This window comes from Cydia amplana, chromosome 19 (assembly GCF_948474715.1).
Source record: "Cydia amplana chromosome 19, ilCydAmpl1.1, whole genome shotgun sequence".
Lineage (NCBI taxonomy): Eukaryota > Metazoa > Arthropoda > Insecta > Lepidoptera > Tortricidae > Cydia > Cydia amplana.
In genome coordinates this window covers 12,322,145-12,343,632 of record NC_086087.1, presented here as the reverse complement: position 1 = coordinate 12,343,632, position 21,488 = coordinate 12,322,145, and the positions used below count along the sequence as shown (strand labels likewise).

At 37.1% G+C, this 21,488-nt stretch overlaps 1 protein-coding gene across 1 annotated transcript in view; it reads right to left on the bottom strand.

The window, feature by feature from the left end:
• The window catches only part of LOC134656986 (myotubularin-related protein 4), a 65,195-nt gene extending 44,681 nt beyond the window's left edge, over window positions 1-20,514 (bottom strand). Inside the window, exons 1-2 of the mRNA XM_063512550.1 lie at window positions 19,901-20,514; window positions 5,870-6,267 (exon numbers count right to left, since the gene is read on the bottom strand). Coding sequence (XP_063368620.1) covers window positions 5,870-6,025 — 156 coding nt within the window. The 5' untranslated portion in view covers window positions 6,026-6,267; window positions 19,901-20,514. The remainder of the gene's footprint in view (window positions 1-5,869; window positions 6,268-19,900) is intronic.
• Window positions 20,515-21,488: the final 974 nt, after the last annotated feature.

Here is a 21,488-nt window from a genome sequence, read left to right as displayed (position 1 = left end):
GCTAGTACTAACGTAAGACAAAGATAGTATGATTCTCTCTAAGTTTGAAATTAGACAGCCTTTGACAAACTATATTAATAAATTTAAAACTGAATACTTACCTTACCAAGCTTAAATATCATTAGGTACCTATATTTAATATAAGTATTCGCAAAGCGCATTTTAAATTTATTATAAATGGGTTTTTAGCTATGTATGGAGTGCTCACTATCTCGCTCTCAGCTCACTTATTTCTCTATGGTACCCAAAGCACTTTTCAATATTTTTATCTTCCTGGTTACATTAAACTTTGGACTGTAACAGCCTTGCAATAGAGATGAAAATATTTTGGGTGAAAGATCAGCATAATGAGTCAGTCAATGGCATTAAGTTCCTTTGAAAGCTTGTTAAGTACATATTTAAATAGGTTTGAGCCATTAGGAAATGGTATTGATTGTATGCGGGTTCTACTGGTGGGAATGAATATTCAATAGGTAAACTTTCCAGTGTACGAAGAATTGATAACTTATTTGACATTTCTAGATTACTAAATTGTATGGAGATGGCACCTGTCAGCAGTATCAGCGTACCCTTCCAGTTTGAAAAAATATACTATAGTAGGCGGCTCAAGACTATACAGCAAAACCTGCAGTTATACTTATCAAATCATCTCAAAATAAGTTTTCCTCACGTCATCCACGTTAATCACCTGAGCTCGATCACCCAGGTGATTGTATTGACCGATTATGTCTTCTGAGATCCCCCAGGTGATCCTATTGGACCACGTGTCTGTCATGCTCCCCCGGGTGATTTCAGTGGACAAAATGATGTCCATTAAGATACCCCATGAAATAATATTATTCCACGAGTGATCCTAGTGGACAAACTTATCCAGCAAGATCACCCAGGTGATTATTTTGGATTATGCTGTATATTATAATCACCCAGGTGATTTTTATGGACATCATAATGTCCATCAAAATCACCCGGGTGATTCTGTAAATGGATAATCTTCTCTTAATGAAAAACTGTTTGTTCGAATTAATCACTTTTAATGAATTTTAGAATACCTACATCCCGACTTTTCAAGTCCGGGTGTGTCAAGACTGTAAACGCGATTAATCCGAACATAAACAGTTTTCCATTAATGTGTAACTATCAGGGTAACCTCAGACAATATCAGCTTACGTATAAAAAATTGAATAAATGTTACGTTAAATATGTAATTTTGGTGGAATACATCCAAGAGAGTTAACCCAACATCAATCGGCTTCAAAGTCTTCAAACCATCAAATCATGATCACAATTCACTACGCTCATTCAGCAGACATGCATTTATGAATGGCGGTATCTATTCCAAGCGTTATCATTACCTACGCCACCTACGGCATTATTTAGCGGACGTACCAACAGCAACATTGACCATTCATGAATCTTATACCTTTGCAATAGGGTTTAGAAATGCCAGTCAACAGTGTGATGGTAGTAGACGCAAACCAAACTGACGACCGGGGTCATATCACTATCTCTCTCACCCTACCTACGATCATGCAAGTATGAATGAGAAGCTTTACAGTCCCGGTCGTCAGTTTGGTTTGCGTCTACTATAGTAGGGCAAGCCCTCGATCCACATGACTAATGCTGCGACAATGTTAATTTTTAACTGTCCATTAGTAAACCTTAATACAGCGTGATAAGGTCTTCTTTTGGGCAGTTCTTTGCGTTTGTACCTCATTCATAATTTTGTCACTAGCTAGTCTAGTATAACTGGACTTCTAAATCCTTTACAACTTTGCGTGACCAGAGATCACCTTATATTAGTTGATTTGCGACTGTGAATAGCAATGTAATGTACTAATAGAAATACAATTAACTGTTTATTGGCAGACCTTATCTCCTGGCAGTAAGGGTTACAATTGGTCAGTGAATTATGTCAACAATTGTAGGAGGTATTGGGGACACCATGTGGGCTACATCCGCATATGTGTTGTAACTTATGGCATACGTAACGTGTGTGTAACTTTAATATTCTAATCAGTCAAATCACTTATTACGACAGTAATGGCAGTACATATGTAATCTCACTGAAGAATATTTTAATTAGAGGAATTTCCTCATGTTTGATCGAAGTAAAACCCCCTTAAGCCTATCAAGTGATGTTGACTTTTGAGTCTAAGACATTTTTATTTAAAAAACAACCGAACCTCCTCCTTTTTATGTTTACTTCAAAACTAGATGAAAATTACATTTAAACTCAATTATTTATAAATAATGACATCGTGACAACTTTGTAATTATAATTATTTATAATTACACCACATGTCCACAAGCTGGGTGCTCTTACGAGTAGGTAAAAAAAATCCAACGCTGTTTAATCGTGTACACTCAGCTGCAAAATTACATTGGACTCTATAGTCATAGATAGTGTGTTAAGTAATGCCCATACAAATTTCCCAGCTCGCTATACCGCCGAGAGTTTCTCAAATGAATACATTTTGTGTCCACTTTAACAAGAAAATAGTGAATACATTTCAATGAAGCGTGAAGAATTCTTTGCCACAATGACAATACAATTCCAATATGTCAGGTGTCCATATTAAAGACAGTTTAACTGTCAACGTGTGTGAATGAAACATCCATTCGTTCCGCTGTCATTTAAGTCATTCACCGTACGGTACAATCGAAACGCTCATTCAAGGCTGACAGCAACACTCTACTACCTACACTATGGGTGGGCCTTATACATTTACAATAAGGTTTACGATGTCCCAGTGAAAACGATCGCAGTTGCTGCAGGTTAGAACTAGACCAACTGTTAAAGCTATTATGATTATGGTATTTGCGCGAGCGCCGGTTTCAAAGTATCCAGTGTAAAGTAAAGAGATATCTTAGAGAGAGACATTTGTAACACGCATCGAAGAATTCTTAAACGGTTTTGTCCTGTATGACACTGCTGCATCCGATTCTTATTCTAACAGCAATTGATCATTAATAGACTTTATGTCTTATGAGATAAGGTTCACGTTAAGTGTTGACGATGGAACGTGCATCTCTATTAGACAACAATGGGATGCTCTTCCGGTGTGTGAATGGCGCTACTGATCACCGATATCATCTATGAAAGACGCTAACTACATAATGGCTTCTGGTAACCTGGTAGTCTGGTACATGTTCGAGATTTGTATGGAATGTACGTTGGGTTAGGTTCAGGAAACAGCAGCACATAAAATGATGACCTAAAAGTGGATGTGGGCCCTAGGGCGCAAATGGGTTAAATATGATTGAGATGAGTAATGGATGAAACATATCCTACAAAGTCAACAATGCTAATTAATTGGAAAAACCATTAATTTGATGTACAAGGTCACAAACTAAGTAATAATGCGGGTGCTCTCATTTCAGAATCACGTCATGAGGGCACATTGAGCTGGCCAATATTCATAAAGCAATTCCCATTATTGGACATTGTTGGCTAGCAACCACAATGTGGCTGGAATATGCTTCGGTTATTCGTTTTCATTGTATGAGTATAAAAGAACCCACTAGCCGCATAATGAGATTTGAGTAGATATATTATTTAAGAAACATATTCTAAAAAGTTAATTTAATTTAAATAAAAACCGTACTGTAAACAACCTCAACAACCATGAGATGGCCTGAGTGGCATGGCATGGCCTGAAACGGACTGCTATATTTTATGCCTTAATCTAAAAATGGCGATCGTTGATCGTTATTAAGACAAGATATCGAAAAAAGTTCTTTGATAAATAATCGCTCAGGTCTGCCAAGCCAGGCAATGTGTGTGTGCAAGTCATACATTTGCACACACACATAGTCATAGTAGGCAATGTTGAGCGCATTAACAATTTTGTAAAGATATCTAATATTTCATAGTATTGGTAATCAATGGGGCTGCTAAACATAGTCTTTGCTTTGTAATTCATTTCTCAAAAATCATGAAAGTAATTGCACTCATGTACGTTTTCCCCTTCCTCATACATGAGGTAACTACTACAAAGAACCGAAATAAATAAAAGCAAAGATAATTTTATAACTAATACGGATATAAAAAAAAACCGGCCAAGTGCGAGTCGGACTCGCGCACGGAGGGTTCCGCACCATCAACAAAAAATAGAGCAAAACAAGAAAAAAAAACATGCAAAAAAACGGTCACCCATCCAAGTACTGACCCCGCCCGACGTTGCTTAACTTCGGTCATAAATCACGTTTGTTGTATGGGAGCCCCACTTAAATCTTTATTTTATTCTGTTTTTAGTATTTGTTGTTATAGCGGCAGCAGAAATACATCATCTGTGAAAATTTCAACTGTTTAGCTATCACGGTTCGTGAGATACAGCCTGGTGACAGACGGACGGAAGGACGGACGGACGGACGGACGGACAGCGGAGTCTTAGTAATAGGGTCCCGTTTTTACCCTTTGGGTACGGAACCCTAAAAAGAGATTTGATGGAGATAGCTATGATGATCAATTAATCAAACAACATTAAAGTACAGACAAATAAGCACTAATGGATTAAATAAAATGATTAATCCATTAGGATCATTAAGTAATAAACGAGCATTATTACCTCTACTAATAATGCGGTTATTCAACGCCAGTAATTCATAAAGAGCAATATCCCATTATTGGGCATTGTTGCCTGATGTGCCTATTCACAAATCATTTTGTATTCGGCTGTGAATTACTCTCTATTATGATTTAATTTTTAAACTGGTACGTATTGTATAACTCATGCTTCGCTTTATGGTAAGAAAAGTGCGGAATGAACAGTTAAGAAAGATCAGACAATATTAAAAATACCTACCTAAGTGGTTTATTTCAAAAGCACAACTCTTTTGAAAAGTGGGATTTAGAATCTCACTCTCTGTCCTGGTTTCCTGAATAAAAGCAAGTAATTTCCTTAACAACGGCATGCAATCCATAGAAAAAGGCAATTAAAACATAAACACCGTAAGAACTGTAAGAAGTAAACTATACTTAACTCGCTACTGAATTGATATCTCTGGATTAATTAAAAGTGATAGACATAAACCGGGCGCACTCAACAGAACTGATTTATGTGCAGATAGATATTAATAAGCGAAATGATGTTAAAGACCGGTAGAGCAATAAATAGCATGAACATGTTTAGACAATAAAGTTCTTAGAACTAGACGAGATGGTGTATGATTATAGTTCTTATGGCAAGGTCGTAAGGTTCACGAAGTTGTCGTGTGCTCAACATCCTCGTCCTGAGGTCGTGTAAACAGTTGAAGGCAACAAAACCTAGAAGGTTGTTTATTGACAAGAGCCTGACATGGGATTGTCTAATTGAATTATCCTTACTATGCGGATGCATGTGACATTTAAAGTTAGGCTTTTGGCATTCAGTGGTTTTAATATGTTCTTTACGAATGTCGTAAAGATGATTGAACTAGGTCACGTTGTCTTCACTCTTCACCGAAAACCAAATTCTTGTTTGCATTTTGGTAATGGAATAGGTCAAATAATGTTTCGAAATGGAATTTTTTTAATGTTGTTGACTCGTCCAAAGCTTTAACTTTTGACAGTGATTGAAATTTTACAATAAATAATAATTTCTACACAAAATTTTATGTTCAATTAAAATGAACTAATACATACATACAACCAAAATACAACATATATTGTATGGAAAAATACATTGTCGACTAATAGTATCATCTTTCTTACTGTATTTTTGCAAATAAATATATTTGATTGATTGATTACACAGATGGACTATATAATAAGTGGCAGTCTAAAATACACCCTAGAACTTAGAACTATAGCAGTATTAAGTAGGCAGTGTCTGTCAACCATAGGTCCCAAGATGCTGCCTTGGTGTACTGAAGTAGATGTTATAGTTACCTGAGACTGAGAAGAGGAGTATTCAGGCGAGGGCGGGCGCGGGTACTTGCTGGCCATGCGTGCCCCAGCTCCGCAGCCCTGCGCGCCCGCTGGCTCATCCTCAGGGTAATACAAGTGCACGAAATCCTCCGTGTCCAAAAACGTATTGATCAGCATCACTATTACACAGTACAAAACTAACTAATAAATAACTTAACGCAGTCTAACATCAGACTTTGGGATCACTATGCACTATATAACATTACATCACTGTTGTAGGAAGCACACCATCGAAATGCTTTCGATTTGTTACGTTCCATTGTTGGTCCTTAACTAATATCATTTTATAATAAATAAGTTAATACACTAATTGTATAAAATCACATTTGCACCGCAAACCGATCACACTGATTTATCTACTGAAAATGAGAAAATCACTTGTTAAGGAATTTCTAGACGGCAGTCCAAATATATAAAAAGACAATATGATTCAGAAGTTGTTTTGTAACGTAATGATAAACAATACTCGAGGTTAAAGTAAACATTAGGACATTATTAATGATAGCCTTCAGTTTATATACACTGAATAACCGAATCGTATTGACGTCAGACATAACAATACAGTGGTGGCAAGTGTTTGAGCAACTAGGCCTATTGTTATAATTATACATGCTAGTCGTAAAGCGAGAGGATTCTTTTCAATGGAGTAACTGAGACACATTCGTAAGGACACCTGTCAAAATCGCGTAGGCATGATCCATCTTGTCAATGTAATTTGGATAATGACGTTTGTCATGTTTACATTGTTTACCTGGAAGGCGGTATTAATCAAAGCAACAGCTTCGATTGTATTTCATATGGGTTGGACGAGTAAAACCTTTTTTTAGATAATTATGTTCGTCAATTTATATTCAAAGCCGTTTATTTTCAGCAGTGGCGTTTCGTAAAGCATGTCCTCATGTTTTAATAACAATGTAATTATACTCCAGACGGGCTTTGTTTTTATTATACAATCATTATTAATGAGGAAGTAGTAACATTTATTCAATTCAATTAACAATAATCATAACTCGACCTGCACTTAATAGTTTATTATTGAGTTGGTGTAGTAATAAGTGTTATCGCTCAAATCCATTACACAATACAAAGTCCTGCGAGTTCAATGACCTAGTTCTTACAGTCAATGAATATATTTGATGTAGGAATCCAAACAAGCACTTAAGTTGATTCAAAACAGACGTAAATACGAGTCTTCCGGTTGCAGACAATTATTAGAATGCAAAAGCGGTTATCAAAGAGCACTTTAATGCAGAGCCAAGCAGAAATTGAAATACTTAAACACAATGGCATACCTCAGCGAAAGCGACCATAAAAAAGATACAAACGAAAACAAATGCATTAAGGTACGATTATCTTTTTTACTTGAGATTAATGCCAAAACAGAAAACGTGTTGTGAGGGTGATGGTTAATAAAAAACGCATTCAGATGAGTGCAATAAAGAGGCAATTGTTAAATGAAGGTAAATAAGGAAAAATGGATTTATCTTTATTGATAAATTGATGTGCATGATTATTGCATTACTCATTCATGCATGTAAAGATGCGAGCATCTCGTGTTTGTCAGTAAACAAAGAAGCAGGGTATAAAGATACAGGATATGTTTATCAGGCCTCCTACATTTCCATCATGAAGCAAAATAATGATAAAAGAATAATGGGGTCATTTTTTAGTTACATTCGGTTTCCATGCTTCTACAATGATAATGTATTTTTAGTTATCACAATCCACCTACATACTCGTCATTGTGATGGTTGGTATTTTATTCATATTTATACTTATGTAACTAGGCTCATCAATATGCGGCACTGAAAATGTTTATTAATAGCATTAATGCACGAAGTCATTGTTTTATTGTGCATGCAATGACTTTACAAATATATTTATGAGCTGACAGACGATGCTTATCCTTTCTTCCGTAACGAAAGTCTAGTTTGATTATGGAGTTTTACAAAGTTATCAATATCATCAACTACTTTTTAGAAATTTCAAACCGATTTGTTACTGTAAGTTAGTGACCACGACTTCATTCATTAATCCTTAAAAAATTGTTGAAAAAGCAATAATGACCTTGACTTTTCTAAGTACCTACCAACATGTGATTATTTGAATTCAATTTATCTGAAGGTAACAAACTTATTAGCAAATCTAGAAAGCCTTTTAAAATACCAGGACTCGAATGACTTATCGATAGATATCAAGTAAAACTTGGAGACGTACAGCGGACGTGCGCTCTACTTTACATTGCCGGCAGAAAAGAATGCGGTCAGCGCCTACTCACTCCAATAACTACATGTACTCTTCGACATTCATGTACCCCTGGTCTTGCGAATGTACATTTTTCATGCAATTTTGATTCAATTTGATTATTTAAAAGTGCATCAGGAAAATAAAATCCACATGGTTCACTAGTTTCATTATAAATGTTCGAAAATCATTGTTTTATCGATATGCTCTTATAGGGGTAGCGGAACAATGAATTCACCCTACAAATTACAACATAGGCATATTGCGTGCATGCGAATCGATTTAACAAGTTAGCCTGTTAATCGCTCATTACAAAACGAGTAATAAGGTCAGAAAAACCGGCGATGTTTCCCTGAGCATTGGACTATGAAACTTACATAAACATGAACTAGTCAGTTGAGTCGGTGAAGATAGTTAGACTTTCAGAGACGCGCTTCATGCAGTAAATAATCTGCAGGAATACACAATATTTCTTAAGATCATATTGCTTGGAATAAGTACTCCAAGTTTTTATAATAGAGAATTTTTCGGAATAATCACGTGAACACCGAAAATTGCCACGGTAGTTAGGAGTATGTTCGAAATATCCCCTTAAGTAAAATGTTCCTGGTCACGTTTCTGAGACTATTCGTAGCAAACGGCGACTCACCATTTGCAAGTACTAAACATGTAATCAATAGAAAGACGCGGTACGACGTATCACATTCCAAGACCGCAAATGCGTCGCCCGTTCGCTGTCATTCTCGAGTTACCGACGGCCAACTTGGTTTTACGCCTCTCCAAATATGCATAAAGGAAAACTAACTCTAAGTTCCTTGGAATACGACATTTTAATGTGTAGGTGCCAGTTTGGTACATTGACGCGGGCGCCACATGTAACATAAGCCAGTCCATTCACTGGATAGAGTGTCATACTTTTGCGAAACTGTACATTAGCGGTGTATTCGTTTAACTCGAGCAACGAAGGAATTTTGTTACTCGTATTAATTAGACAATTCCATACAACTTCGGACTTCGGATTATGTTTGTTTTAAAAGCAAAACACAAATGTAATGATAGCATTAATTAAACAGTAGACTGTAATATAAAAACAACAGATTTCCTAGTGAAACTGATACGCTGCTCAAAGAAAGATTACGCTATCATAGAGCTGCTAGCCAGTTCCACGTAATAAAAAGCTGTCACTGGGCCAAGGTTCTTCATGTGGTACGTGCCGAAAATCACGAGCGCTAGCCTATTTAGTTCTCGACGCTTCTAATCCCAGACGATGGATGACTCTCAGCAAACTAAACACTTTAATAAATTGATGGCCTAAGGTTTTGTAATTACTATACTTTATATGGGCAAACATTTAAAGACTTAATTACTTTAAATTTTTGAAGACGAATCATACACCCTAAAACAGACCGATCAGGCTACTCACTCATGAGAAATGACTAGAAAGAAATAGAAAACTAGCCCTAGTATAAATGAATAACAGTGAGTTTTACTTAAAGTGGGCGTCGTTTAGTTTCAGTTCTACACACAATGAAATTGACACCGGACTCAAACAAAGATGACGCTATGACAAAAGAGTTGCCAGCAGTAATAAAAAGCCGGCACTCTCACTAGGCCAAGGTTCTAAATGGTTTACTATAAGTTTAAGGAAAAACATTTAAGTATTGGTCGACGTTAAGCGAGCATACTAGTAATCAGAAGTGTTTTTTTTCTACTGAGTAACTGGATTTTGCAAATTCACTTTGATTATAGTTGATTTTGTTTTGCAAGCTGGATAAATCTCCTGAGTGATTTACGAGACACTTGATCCTTGCAGTAAACATAAAAAAACAGACATGATAAACATTTAATTTTAAAACACATTGGCCTAAAAAAACAAGTGCATTGAAATACACGCGCCAGCTTTTAGTCGATAGTGCATTAAACAATATAACAATGAAATTGGTGTGGTCACAAGTTTCAATTTAAATTCCTAATCTGGTTGAAATAAGCTGGCTCATTTTATTCTCAATATTTATTCTTTTTTGTCAAATATCAGAATTAAAAAAAAGTCAGTGAATTATGTGTAATTTCTTCAACCTTTTGGTGACTTCTTCCTCAAAAGTTTAAATTCCGTGCTAACCTTGACTTCAAAATTTTCGTAATTCAAATTTGCAGCTTTTTTTTATTCTTGTCCGACTTCAAGTAAAGTAAACACCGGTTGCGTGTCGGATTGGAAACTGACCTTCGAGGCCACAAGTGATGGACAACCAAATTGATTGGGCCTTTTACGCGGTTGAAGCGGTAATCGCCGTCGTGAGAATTCGCACGATGCACACAGGTGTCTGGTGTGGTAGTGGTAATCGTTGAAAGTTGAAGCTTATCGTGTCATTGATTTATAGAATCTATAATTTTGTAGATTGTGTTGTATAACATACTCACAATGCGCTGCTTGAATGTCTGAAGATTCAAAGGACTGTTAATTACAATGATCGTAAAAAAACAGTGAATTCAGATTAGCTAAATCCTGAAATTTAGAGGACGTCGAAAGAACTGAACCGTAAAAAGGAGAAAATACATATGTTAGCACGTAGGAAAGGTAGGTAGTAAACGAGAACATTACATACATATACATATAGTTCAATTGGCGTTTGGAGAGCAATATGGACCAGATAACATAACATAACATAACATAACACAACTACAAGCTATAAATAAAGCGATAGCGTTACACAATGGGCATTTCCGAGAGCAAGGTCTGTAGTCCACCAGACAGACAAACACATTTTTAACCAGAAATCCTTGGCAGCTGTTCGTGCAAGTTCCCACCAGGCACCGAAGATAGTGGATGTGCATTTTACTTATCTTAAATTACGACTTACTCGTAATTTTCTTATTTAATAGTCTACAATAAATAAGATACATAGTGGTAAATGGCGAGCGTATATCGGTTAAAGAAGGCACATTTATTAAGATTTTATAGCTTTCCAGGTTTTATAGCTAAGTCTAGATAGGCTCCTGTTTCTTATAAAGATGTTAAGGTAATCTTGAAATTGAACCAGCCATAAAGATGACTGGAAAATACACGAGTAACATAAGCGATATCCGCTATAAATGTCTTTTAGGATCCGAAGGATCAAAGGAGACACGGCTGACTGCCGCCGAGCCACGCAAAGCATTCCTAAACTGTATGACATTACAGCGCAAAGGGAAATTGTAGTTTCACCCGAGATTCTAATGCGACAAGCTTCACAAGCTATACATCTTTAATAATGCTCCACAACAGCAAGTACCTTTCTCTAGCTCTAAGCTAGAAAGCCAGTAAGGCTGCCATTTTTATGTAAATTAACGATATGAATGGAAGACGGATTGATTTTATTACCGTTATTAACAACTATAATCTTCGGCAGTAGTGCTTGTAGATTACAGATAAGATCACTAATATTTTCGAGAAAATTGTTATCTAGGCTCTCCGAAACATGTCGCGCGAGTGACTTAAAACAAGTGAGTCTAAACCGTAAAATTATTCAATGAGAAATTGTTGTTTCAGAATCGCTTGACCACAAATCAATTTCTATATCATTTCAATAAATATATCTTGATATTGTTGCAAATCTCACTACGTTAGTATATTTCACCAACGAAATTAATGTCAGTTTTATGGGGCGCAACTGAAATGAATATTAACTTAGAACTTTCCAGAAATTTTAGAATAATTGACATACTTAAACAGGAGAAAATAATTTCTACTCAGTTTATCAAAGGAAACTAAGCCGTCTTCCATAAATCATATATAATTATGCCGAGCAACATCCTCGTAGCTGCGGCGTGACATAAGGTATTGCGTGACTTTAATTATTAAATCTCATTTCTAATAATAACACACAGTTTACACGCGGTTTATCTTTTAGATCATCATCATATAATTATAACAGTCTGCTTATATTTAAAGTTACCCAAGCGTCACTTATTTGTTATACACTGTATAAAGTCCAAAGTCGTTCAGATTGATTACGAAACTTTTAACAGCAACTAACATTTAATACAATGGAAGATAAGCAAATGACCATGACAACACTTCCGAAGACATTAAAAGTGACGAAAACAAAACGAGATTGCGAAAGTCAATGGCAATGTAGATCCGTAAAATTTGTTTACATAATGGCGGTTAGATAAATCAGTGTTTGTGGAGCGAGGCCAGTCTTCCGGACCTTCCGGCTAGCTTATCTATTCACAATACATTTTGCAGTCAACCGTATCGTCTCTGGCAAAAGTTGATCTGCAGATCCCTAATACATACTTAATTCTGAACATTAATTGGTCAGGCTTGTTGGTAGAGTTAGACCAAGAGAAGTTTGCAACGATTTTGATAGCACACGCAGGGCAAGTGTTATTTTAATGGAACTTCTATGAAAATATGACGCATAAATGACTCTTACACTGCGTGTGCTATCAAAATCATTGGAGACTTCTCTTGGTCTAACTACACACACATCTAGACATCAGCTTCTAAAATAATTCATAATGAATGTTAATTCATAATAGAAATCCATCGCAGGGCATAATGGAATTCTGCTGCTGGATGTTAATTGAAAATATTAAGACGCTAATAAAGTAGATATAGCAAAAAAAACTACTGCAAATGTAGAAAACAGGAAAAAAGTAGACACTACTATGATAACCACTATATAATATGACAGTAATATCGATGATAAAAGACACGTGTTATTTGAGAAATCTACCTACTAACTTAAGCTAAAGTTGAAAGTGTCACTAAAATGTTAAACGGTTACTTTAAAAGGGTCATACATCAAAACACCAAGTGTGGCATGTAAAGTAAGAACCAACCAATCAGCGTCGCACACGTTATACGGGCGTACACACAAACAAAACTAGTCATGTGAGTACTCGCCGGCGCCGTGGGATCGACCCTGACCTTCAGGCGGCATAAACATGAATTGCAAAACCATGCAACTATTTCCGACCCATGCAAACTAAAAACATTCGAAGAACAACAAAAGGCTATAAACACACTGAAGTGCATTTAAATCACAAAGGGAAATGAGGCGCAAAAACGACGAACGACAATGTGAAATGTCCATGCGGACAAAGTAATGAAAGGACTTGGGAGTCATCTCTGACAAAGAGATAAGATCGTTACGACACTACTTCAAGGGGCCCACAGATTACCAGTTCACTGGACGATATCAGCCTGTCAGTTAAACGTAAAAGATGACAATTGCGAACAACCGATGACAAGTCCCCTTTAAAATATAAACTCCTTTTCTATTTAAGTAGAATAACATAAAGAGTCGTATATTAAAAGAACATCACCGTGATAATCATGCCATACAACTCAGTAATGTCGTGAACTTAAGTTACGGAAGGGCAAGAAAACACGCATAAGTCATTATCTCGAAGTTCCGCGATAGCGTTAAGTAACAAAACGCTTCCTGGATATGCTATTCTAGTATAGGTCATACGAACCAGATGTGAAAGTAGTTATTTAAGTACATAATCTACTAAATGCCACTAAACGTTTGTATCTGGTCTGGTAATGACGCGGACATGACGTTGACATTCAGACCGCGAAGGTCGTCTACATTACAATAGATAAATGTGACTTTTCTACACAACATATATCAACTATGATACTGTAATATCAGAATATTGTATTGCAAAAGGTTCTATATTGGTTAGTATTGAAATTCATAAATTACAGGTAAATTTATGCATTACAAACTTGAAATGAAGCCGTATATCACAAATTCCTAGTTCGCGTTTAAGGCGCTAGACGCTGTTTTTGGCCGAAAACTCTAACATTCTAGAGTCTATATCTTCTTAACGGTTCAACAAAAAAATATGAAAAAAATATATATGATTTTACGTTTTATGTACAACATTTCTAACGTTTGACTTGTTCCCTATGACTTATAGTTTTTCCAAAAAAGGAACATTACGACAGGCCGTTTTGCGACTAACTTTGCCTATTTCTAGTAAACGGTTTATTCGATTAAAGTTATTTTTAGACTAGAATAATTGTTTTAACAGATACTACAAATGCAACGTAGAATAATGTTAATAAATATTTTTTTTTTTTTTTAAATCGAATATTTTTCAACATTTTGTGCGTATGTAGCTCGAAAAAGGCGTGGCCGGCAGTCGTGTGCTAGCTTTGAGACGAGGAGGCTGTGTCGCTCGTCGCTCCGTGCCTTCCTTGTATTCTGCATGTTTGTTCTGAGCCGAGGTGCTATAAAATTGGAGTTATTGTGGCCAAAGATTAAATAACTGCAGAATGTTGATTTGGTTGTGACGCGCTTTAGCGCGCGCAACACGGTGTTTCGCAGCCTATTATTACGAACGTAATGACAATATTTCCACTTATGTTTGAGAAAGCTTCATTTGAAATATATAAAAAATGTTTTCGAACATGCGCTGACATATTGCCATTAAAATTTAACGTTTTTAATAAAGTTCAATTTCTAAAAAAAATTGATCAACATTGGCAATTTATGTTGTAGGTATATACTATATAGTTTGATTCAGAAACCATTACATTTTAAGGATTGTTACCCATTAAAATGATGTTAGTTTATTAAGTAAATCTGGGGGCACGGCAGTGCCCCTGCAAAGTCGAGCAAAAAAAGAGGCACGGCCGTACTATCCTTTTCTCGAAGCCATTCAGGCCATTTTCGACGTCCTGTAATTTTGTGCTGGCTGAAGCTAAAACCCTGAATTTTCAGTAATATATAGGGCTAAACATGCTTAAGATATATTCTCAAAAACATTCAATTTGAACTAGTAGTTTAAGAATTATTGTACGTCAAAGTTCCTTATTTTCGACACTGACACACTCACTCACCTACGATCATCATAATTCTAAGGTACTTCTAGTATATCCACAAGCTTCAAATTTTAAACATAAGTAGTTTTCAGCTTATCAAGCCATAGAAAACCTAATAATATTGCAATATCAGTCACGTTTTAATGATCTAAGAACTGCATAAGTAAGTTTGTAATCCCATATAAATATTTGCTATTACAAAGTTACTGTTGCAGTTCCTACAAATAGTAGGTAGTAAAGTAAAGGTACACTACGATGTACGATGTGAGTATGAATGAAGACGTGTTTCTTTATGATATGTGTATACATAGTATGAGTACCCGAAAAGAAGGACTGCCTACAAAAAGAGATGAGATCCCATCAAAAACATTACATGTAAAAAGATGCAAGTTTCGCAACGCTTCTACTACAAAAGAGTTTTGAGATGTAATGTGAAACCAAGTCGGTTATTTTAATCAGTGCCAGGGGGTGTTAAAACTGTATCAAATATATATCTTTAATTTGTAATACATATAATGACTTGGCAATCGCACATAATGCTTTACTCGTACCGTACTCGTAAAATGTTGGCTGACGGCGTATTGCATAAAGTATCATTCTATGGAACTAGCTATGTCAACAAAAGTCACTAGTAAATTCATTCATCAAGTTTGATTACTTACATAGTTAGCAAGTTCCATCGAATGACACTCTACCAATTCAATACGACGGTTATGTCAATTACACAAACATGCAGCATGGTGCGTAACAGGATGGGTAAGTAATATATAATAATAATATAATTTTATACGGCGTTTTAAACAGGACGCGAGTCGTATTAAGCGTGAAATGTAATTTACGACCTCCACTAAATGCATTATCTACTCATACTCAAACAACAAAATATCTGCAAACAAAAGGTATACGAGTATAGCGCCAACTGCACGCCTCTGGGCTGTATCTTATTCTTTGAACCTCGTGGCGGTGCAGCGATACAAAATTCACGTACGATCGCAGCGAGCGGGGTAAGCGGGTGGTGCGGGTACAGAGCGCTTAGCTCCGCCCTGACGCTCAAGGACATTGGGCCTTCCAATCGTCTTAAACTAACGCCGTTATTCGGCCCGGTGCCTGTGCGCATGGCCACAATTGATTTATTTTAAGGGCGGGAAAGATTTATTGGAATCGAACTAATGCATTCTGAGAGAAAGTAGACTTGGCATGAACTGGATATCACGAGGAAAAGGCATTTAGACATGATATATAGACTGAACTAGAATAAGTCACGTGAAAGGTGATAGAGCCGATACCTGCGACTTGGCATCGTTTATTGATGAGATTAGATTTTGTCATCATAGACAATTATGTCAATTACGAGTATATAATATGTAGTACTGATGTTGAACATGTAACATCATTTGAATTTAAGATGAGTTTTAGACAGTAAATAATTTATTTTAGACAATACATTTTCAAGGCCTTAGTAACGTTACTTACAGCATAAACGTCTCAATGGTAGTAAGAATTGAAGAAGCCTCATCACTGAATGAAAATTAAAAGAAAGAGATTTAGTCACAGGCCAGTAATCGAGCACGCCGTCGCCGGCACGTCGTGTCGACCGCGACCCAAAAACATAATGAATGATAAAGCAATGGATCTTGGTAATTCATATTGCCTTGCACTGCATGAAAGCTATCGTGACTGATGAGGATCCTTCAAAGATGAATTTTATTGGGCATTGTTTTCTATAAATTATTATAGCAGAAATGATGTTTTTTTATAATAATAAACAGTTGAAATGGTTTGTTTAAATCTGGGACAAGTAATGGCTTGGCTGATAAGGTCGCGATAAAAAAAAAACAATTATGTAATCGACAGCATTACTAAACAAATGAGATAAAGGTGTTTGGTCGCTTGTATACAAAACCTCGTTACTTTAAAAGCATTGGCACCTCGTTTTTCTATGACCCAATATTATACGCCCACGATTTCAGATAAGAATCCAATTTGATAACACGCACGAAGTCATTTTTTATTTGGAATCTATGTGGGACTGGGACTTGCACTGCAACCTACGTATTATGAAGTCGCGGCGAAGTAGATGTAGCGAATGTACGATTCTTTAAGAGCCAACAGGAGCTAAGATTTAAATATTTTAGGTAAATATACCCGTCTCGCTAACGGAAGCGGCTCCTAAAACTAGTACGATAAGGACAAGGCGAAAAATCCTGCGTAAAAATCTCAAAAATAGAGGTTTCGTACTAGACTGTTTCCTCCCCCAAAACTTAACCAATTGTAACCAAATTTGGAAATTTAAATGATTATGACATTATCTGTGTCGGACCGTTTTGATTTTTTGAATAATTGTCAGTAATGTCAGTTTTGAATAGCACGCCTCTCATTGCGGCATAATCAATTAGGCCATTTTGGCCATTTTTGAAGGGCTCTAGCGCCTTAAAAAACAATAATATCAAAAAAAGCAAAACGGTCCGACACAGATATTGACAATATTAATCTGTGTTGAAAAAATCATTGCTCTAGCTTCAAAACCCACGGAGGAAACAGTCGAGTACGTTTGTATGGAGAAATGACCATTCCTGTTGGCTCTTAAGATTCGTTCTGGCATTAGATGTTGTGGCATTAAATTTGAAATCATTATATTCAGAAAATCTTAAAGAGGGAAGGAAGAATATGTGGTGGGTCCAAAATAGTCGGCCAAAGTCAGCTTTCAACCAGTTCATTCACGAACTGTCTTTACCTCATGGATAAGAAGGTACGAGTACAATGTACGAGTAAGTACTTATAGGTTTCTTAGAATAGGGATCAAACAGTGTGATCAAGGGCATGGTTAACTAGACGTCGAAAGCCATGTGATGTGAAAATGGGTGCGTTGGCTGTCGGTAACGATTTTCTCGAATCTCAGCTGGCCGCGTAGACCTGCGCAATGTGCGCGGGAAACACGTGGCATTCGATGAAGTCCTGATCCTGATCTAATTAAGTAATTAGTCCAATAGTGACATTGACAACTTTGTAATCAAATTTATTACTTGTACTTGTAACTCTTTCAAAATCGATTAACGGCTCATCGCTTATCTCTCTGGTCATTGGATTATCAAATTAAGTAATGAGATTCTCTAGTCGGTGTAGTCTTTTCAGGCTTTAATCATGTTTTCAATTAAGTAAAATCGATTTGAAGTGACTTGCGAAATTGTAAGAAAGAGAATTTTGGAGGTAGACTACGCATGCGCAGTAGAGTCGGCGTTAGGGCTTGCCACGTGGCAAACTCCCGTTGCATAACCTGACTTTCGGCAGACAATAGTGAGACAACCTCATCCAAGTATATGGCACAATCCTTCCATATTTCACTTTCCCAAGAGTTTTATGTGTATAATTTGCTATGCCCTCAAAATTTGGGGCTCTAATTTACATTTATTTCATTGGTATATTATATTATGAAATTTGAATTCCTTCTCTCATATAAATCTTACTGTTTCTTCTAATACTTTATCCCGCGTATATCAGAAGATTCCCACAAAAATTTGTTTGTTTTTGTTGTCCCCATTCGGCGATTTGACTGTTAACCGTTAAATTATTTTATACCGTCTTCCTCTCCCATCTGATGTCTTTGTATCCCATTATTCCCACTATTATTTATTTTTCATTCAGATTAGACCTTTATTTTAATTCTCATGCGCTAATGGTTACCCAGAAGCATTATCATACTCATTGGTAAACATTTATGTCTCATATTCTAATTAAGTTAATTGTCATGCCTCGCCTGTAGTCAGCAAAGAATTATCATTATTGCGGGTAAACGAACCTCTTCAGTTTGATGTGCGAGCGAGTATTTAATATGGTTCGATGCACGTTTTTACACACGTTGCGTTGCACATGCATCAATTGTTCGAGCGTCAGTGATACTTATGCATTCCTTGAAACAAGGTTATGAATTATCCTCCTCATGAAAAGGAACGTAAATTTCAAGTATTTTTATGAAGAAAACGTACGTTTGCACTTGATTTCTTTCACCCGAGAGTACCAGGAAATCAGCAATGAGAGAATGTCTCCGACCACGCCTACGGAGTCCGACTATGGCATGCCGGGGCCACGTTGCACTATGAGACGCCCCGCACACATGCATGCATACTGAACACAGCCGTAGCCGCTGTAGAATGGCGGCAGAATTCGCCCGCCATTTTCCTTCGCCGCAAATTCTTCAAATTTTATTGCTTCTTTGACACATTTTGTAGAATTGGAAGCTTAAATGAGGCTTTTCACCGGGGTAATATTGCTGCATATTTTTTGTTAAAATTAAGTTATTTTAATGAACGTAGTAAAAAACCGTCGGTATTTTGGAATAGAGTCATTATGTCGGAGCAAAGCAATTCAATGATTAGCCAATGTTTTGCCGAGCCGGTGACCTCGGTCAAATCGTACTTTGAACAAAGCGACCAGCGTTGTGTACGGACGAAGAATTCAAAACACCGGTTGTGAAATGAGTTTTCATAACATGTAATGGTCCTTATCAAAACAATTTTTGCAGGATTTATTGGACAGTGTTTATAAACATTCACATACCAGGTCTTTACACCGGGTTAAATGGTTAATGACAAACCAGAGGCGTTCTTATACGATTGCTTTAGTCGTTGCACTAAAGGCATGCGAAAACCCGCGGCAATTTGTAGGTTGACGTGGACGCCACGAGTACGTCACGTCTCAAACCAGTCGATAATTTTGGGTCTATTTATCCTGTAACACAGAAGCTTCCGTCAAAACACATATTTTTCACTCTCGCTTTACCCCCGACCACTTATTGGTACATTTTGATGTACCGTCCGCCACCACAGTATTATTACGAAGCCATGTGCCGAGCACGTCGGCCCACGGCGACTGCCATACTAGAAATTCCAATGCGGACTTTTAAAAAACTACTGTTTTCTTTGACACTTTACAATATAATCCATTTGTATTTGTCGGCAACTTCGTAAAACCACAGAAACGAGAATTGGATGTTGATAAGAGCGCGGATGTGCTGTATATCCATATTATGGTGAAGGAAGAGCGGAGTCGCATAGAATATGCGACAGGCGCGCGCGGCAGCTGCGAGGCAACTGGCGCGGGGCGAGGCGGCGAGGCGGGGCGAGGCGGGCGGGGGCCGGCGTCTGAACCTCGTCTCTGCCGCGAGTAGGGGCCCGCCGTGAATCGTATTGTGCAACGTCAGCGAGCGCGTGCGTACTCGCGTTTACCTCATCTGGCGCCGGCACTGAGCGGCAAAAAATGCCACCAACTCACCGCATCGGTTACAAGCGAAGGTTTCCCCAGAACCACCTTGCGTTTGCGATAAACACTCATTAATTATCTCCCTGCTGCGAGACTTTGCGACTCGCTGACACTTTTTTGGTAGCCACATGCTGTTTTTCCTATGTTAGAACTTGGAAGCATTGATGATTAGCTGATTTCTTGTAGTTCTGCACACTTGATTGATTTACAAAAACAAGAATTTGCAATGTCAGCGGATACACGAAATTACCAAGTTGCAGGATGTTGTTGCAAACTTTGTATTGAAGACAAACAAGACAAAAACCTAATGAGAATGTCTTGTAAGAAAAACCCAAATCACACTTCAGACAAACAAGTAAACGACAAGAGGTCTAAGTAATTTGATGTGGAGATTCAAAGGAGTCATTCAGATGAGGACACAATTGGTTCAAGTGCTGGCATTCACGATTCGCGAAGTGTTTTATTAATATGACAAGATGACAGCATTGATGACGACATGTGTCGAGGTGGAACATTAAATATAGACTCTGATTTGTCGTATGATAGTCTAGCTGGTCTAGCATAATAACACACTTGCATACATAAGAGATTAACAGATAGAGCACGGAATGCAGGAAGATTAATATCGAGAAAACATGAAGCGGGTAGGAGCTACGAATTGAGGATGCAAGGGGGAAAATACTAAAACAAGATGACAGAGATAGAGGGCGAGTAGTATTTAATATAATAGAGTGCTTTGTGTCCAACAAAAAGCCTCGTTAATTCTTTCAACACAACAACACTACAACAAGAAAACATTAATGATAAAAACTGAAACTCCAATGAACATGGCGGGATATGTCTTGATTACCGGTAAGCAATGCATTCCAAGTTGGAAACGCACACAACCGGACACGTGGAGGAAGCAAGACATACAAGTAATGAAAACCAGTTAATACTGCACAAGAGGAGATTACTAACTCGGCAGCTATGAAGAGCTAGTAAATAAATCTACGTTTGTTAGAGTAGGGCATACCTAGTAGACCTCGTTTAAATTTAGAGCAGCCCAAAGTAGAAGCGTTTCTTCACTGTCAAATTTTTTAATGATTCTTCTAATCTAATCATCTAGAAATGATCCTCTTAGTCTTCCACTTTCTCTTACATTATGTATTAATATAATCTTCACGTAATTTTTCCCCTAACATTTCCCCTCTTTTATGTTTAGTGCTTAACAAAGTTTAACGACATTTCTTTCTTTCTTGCCTCATGGGCACCCTTCCG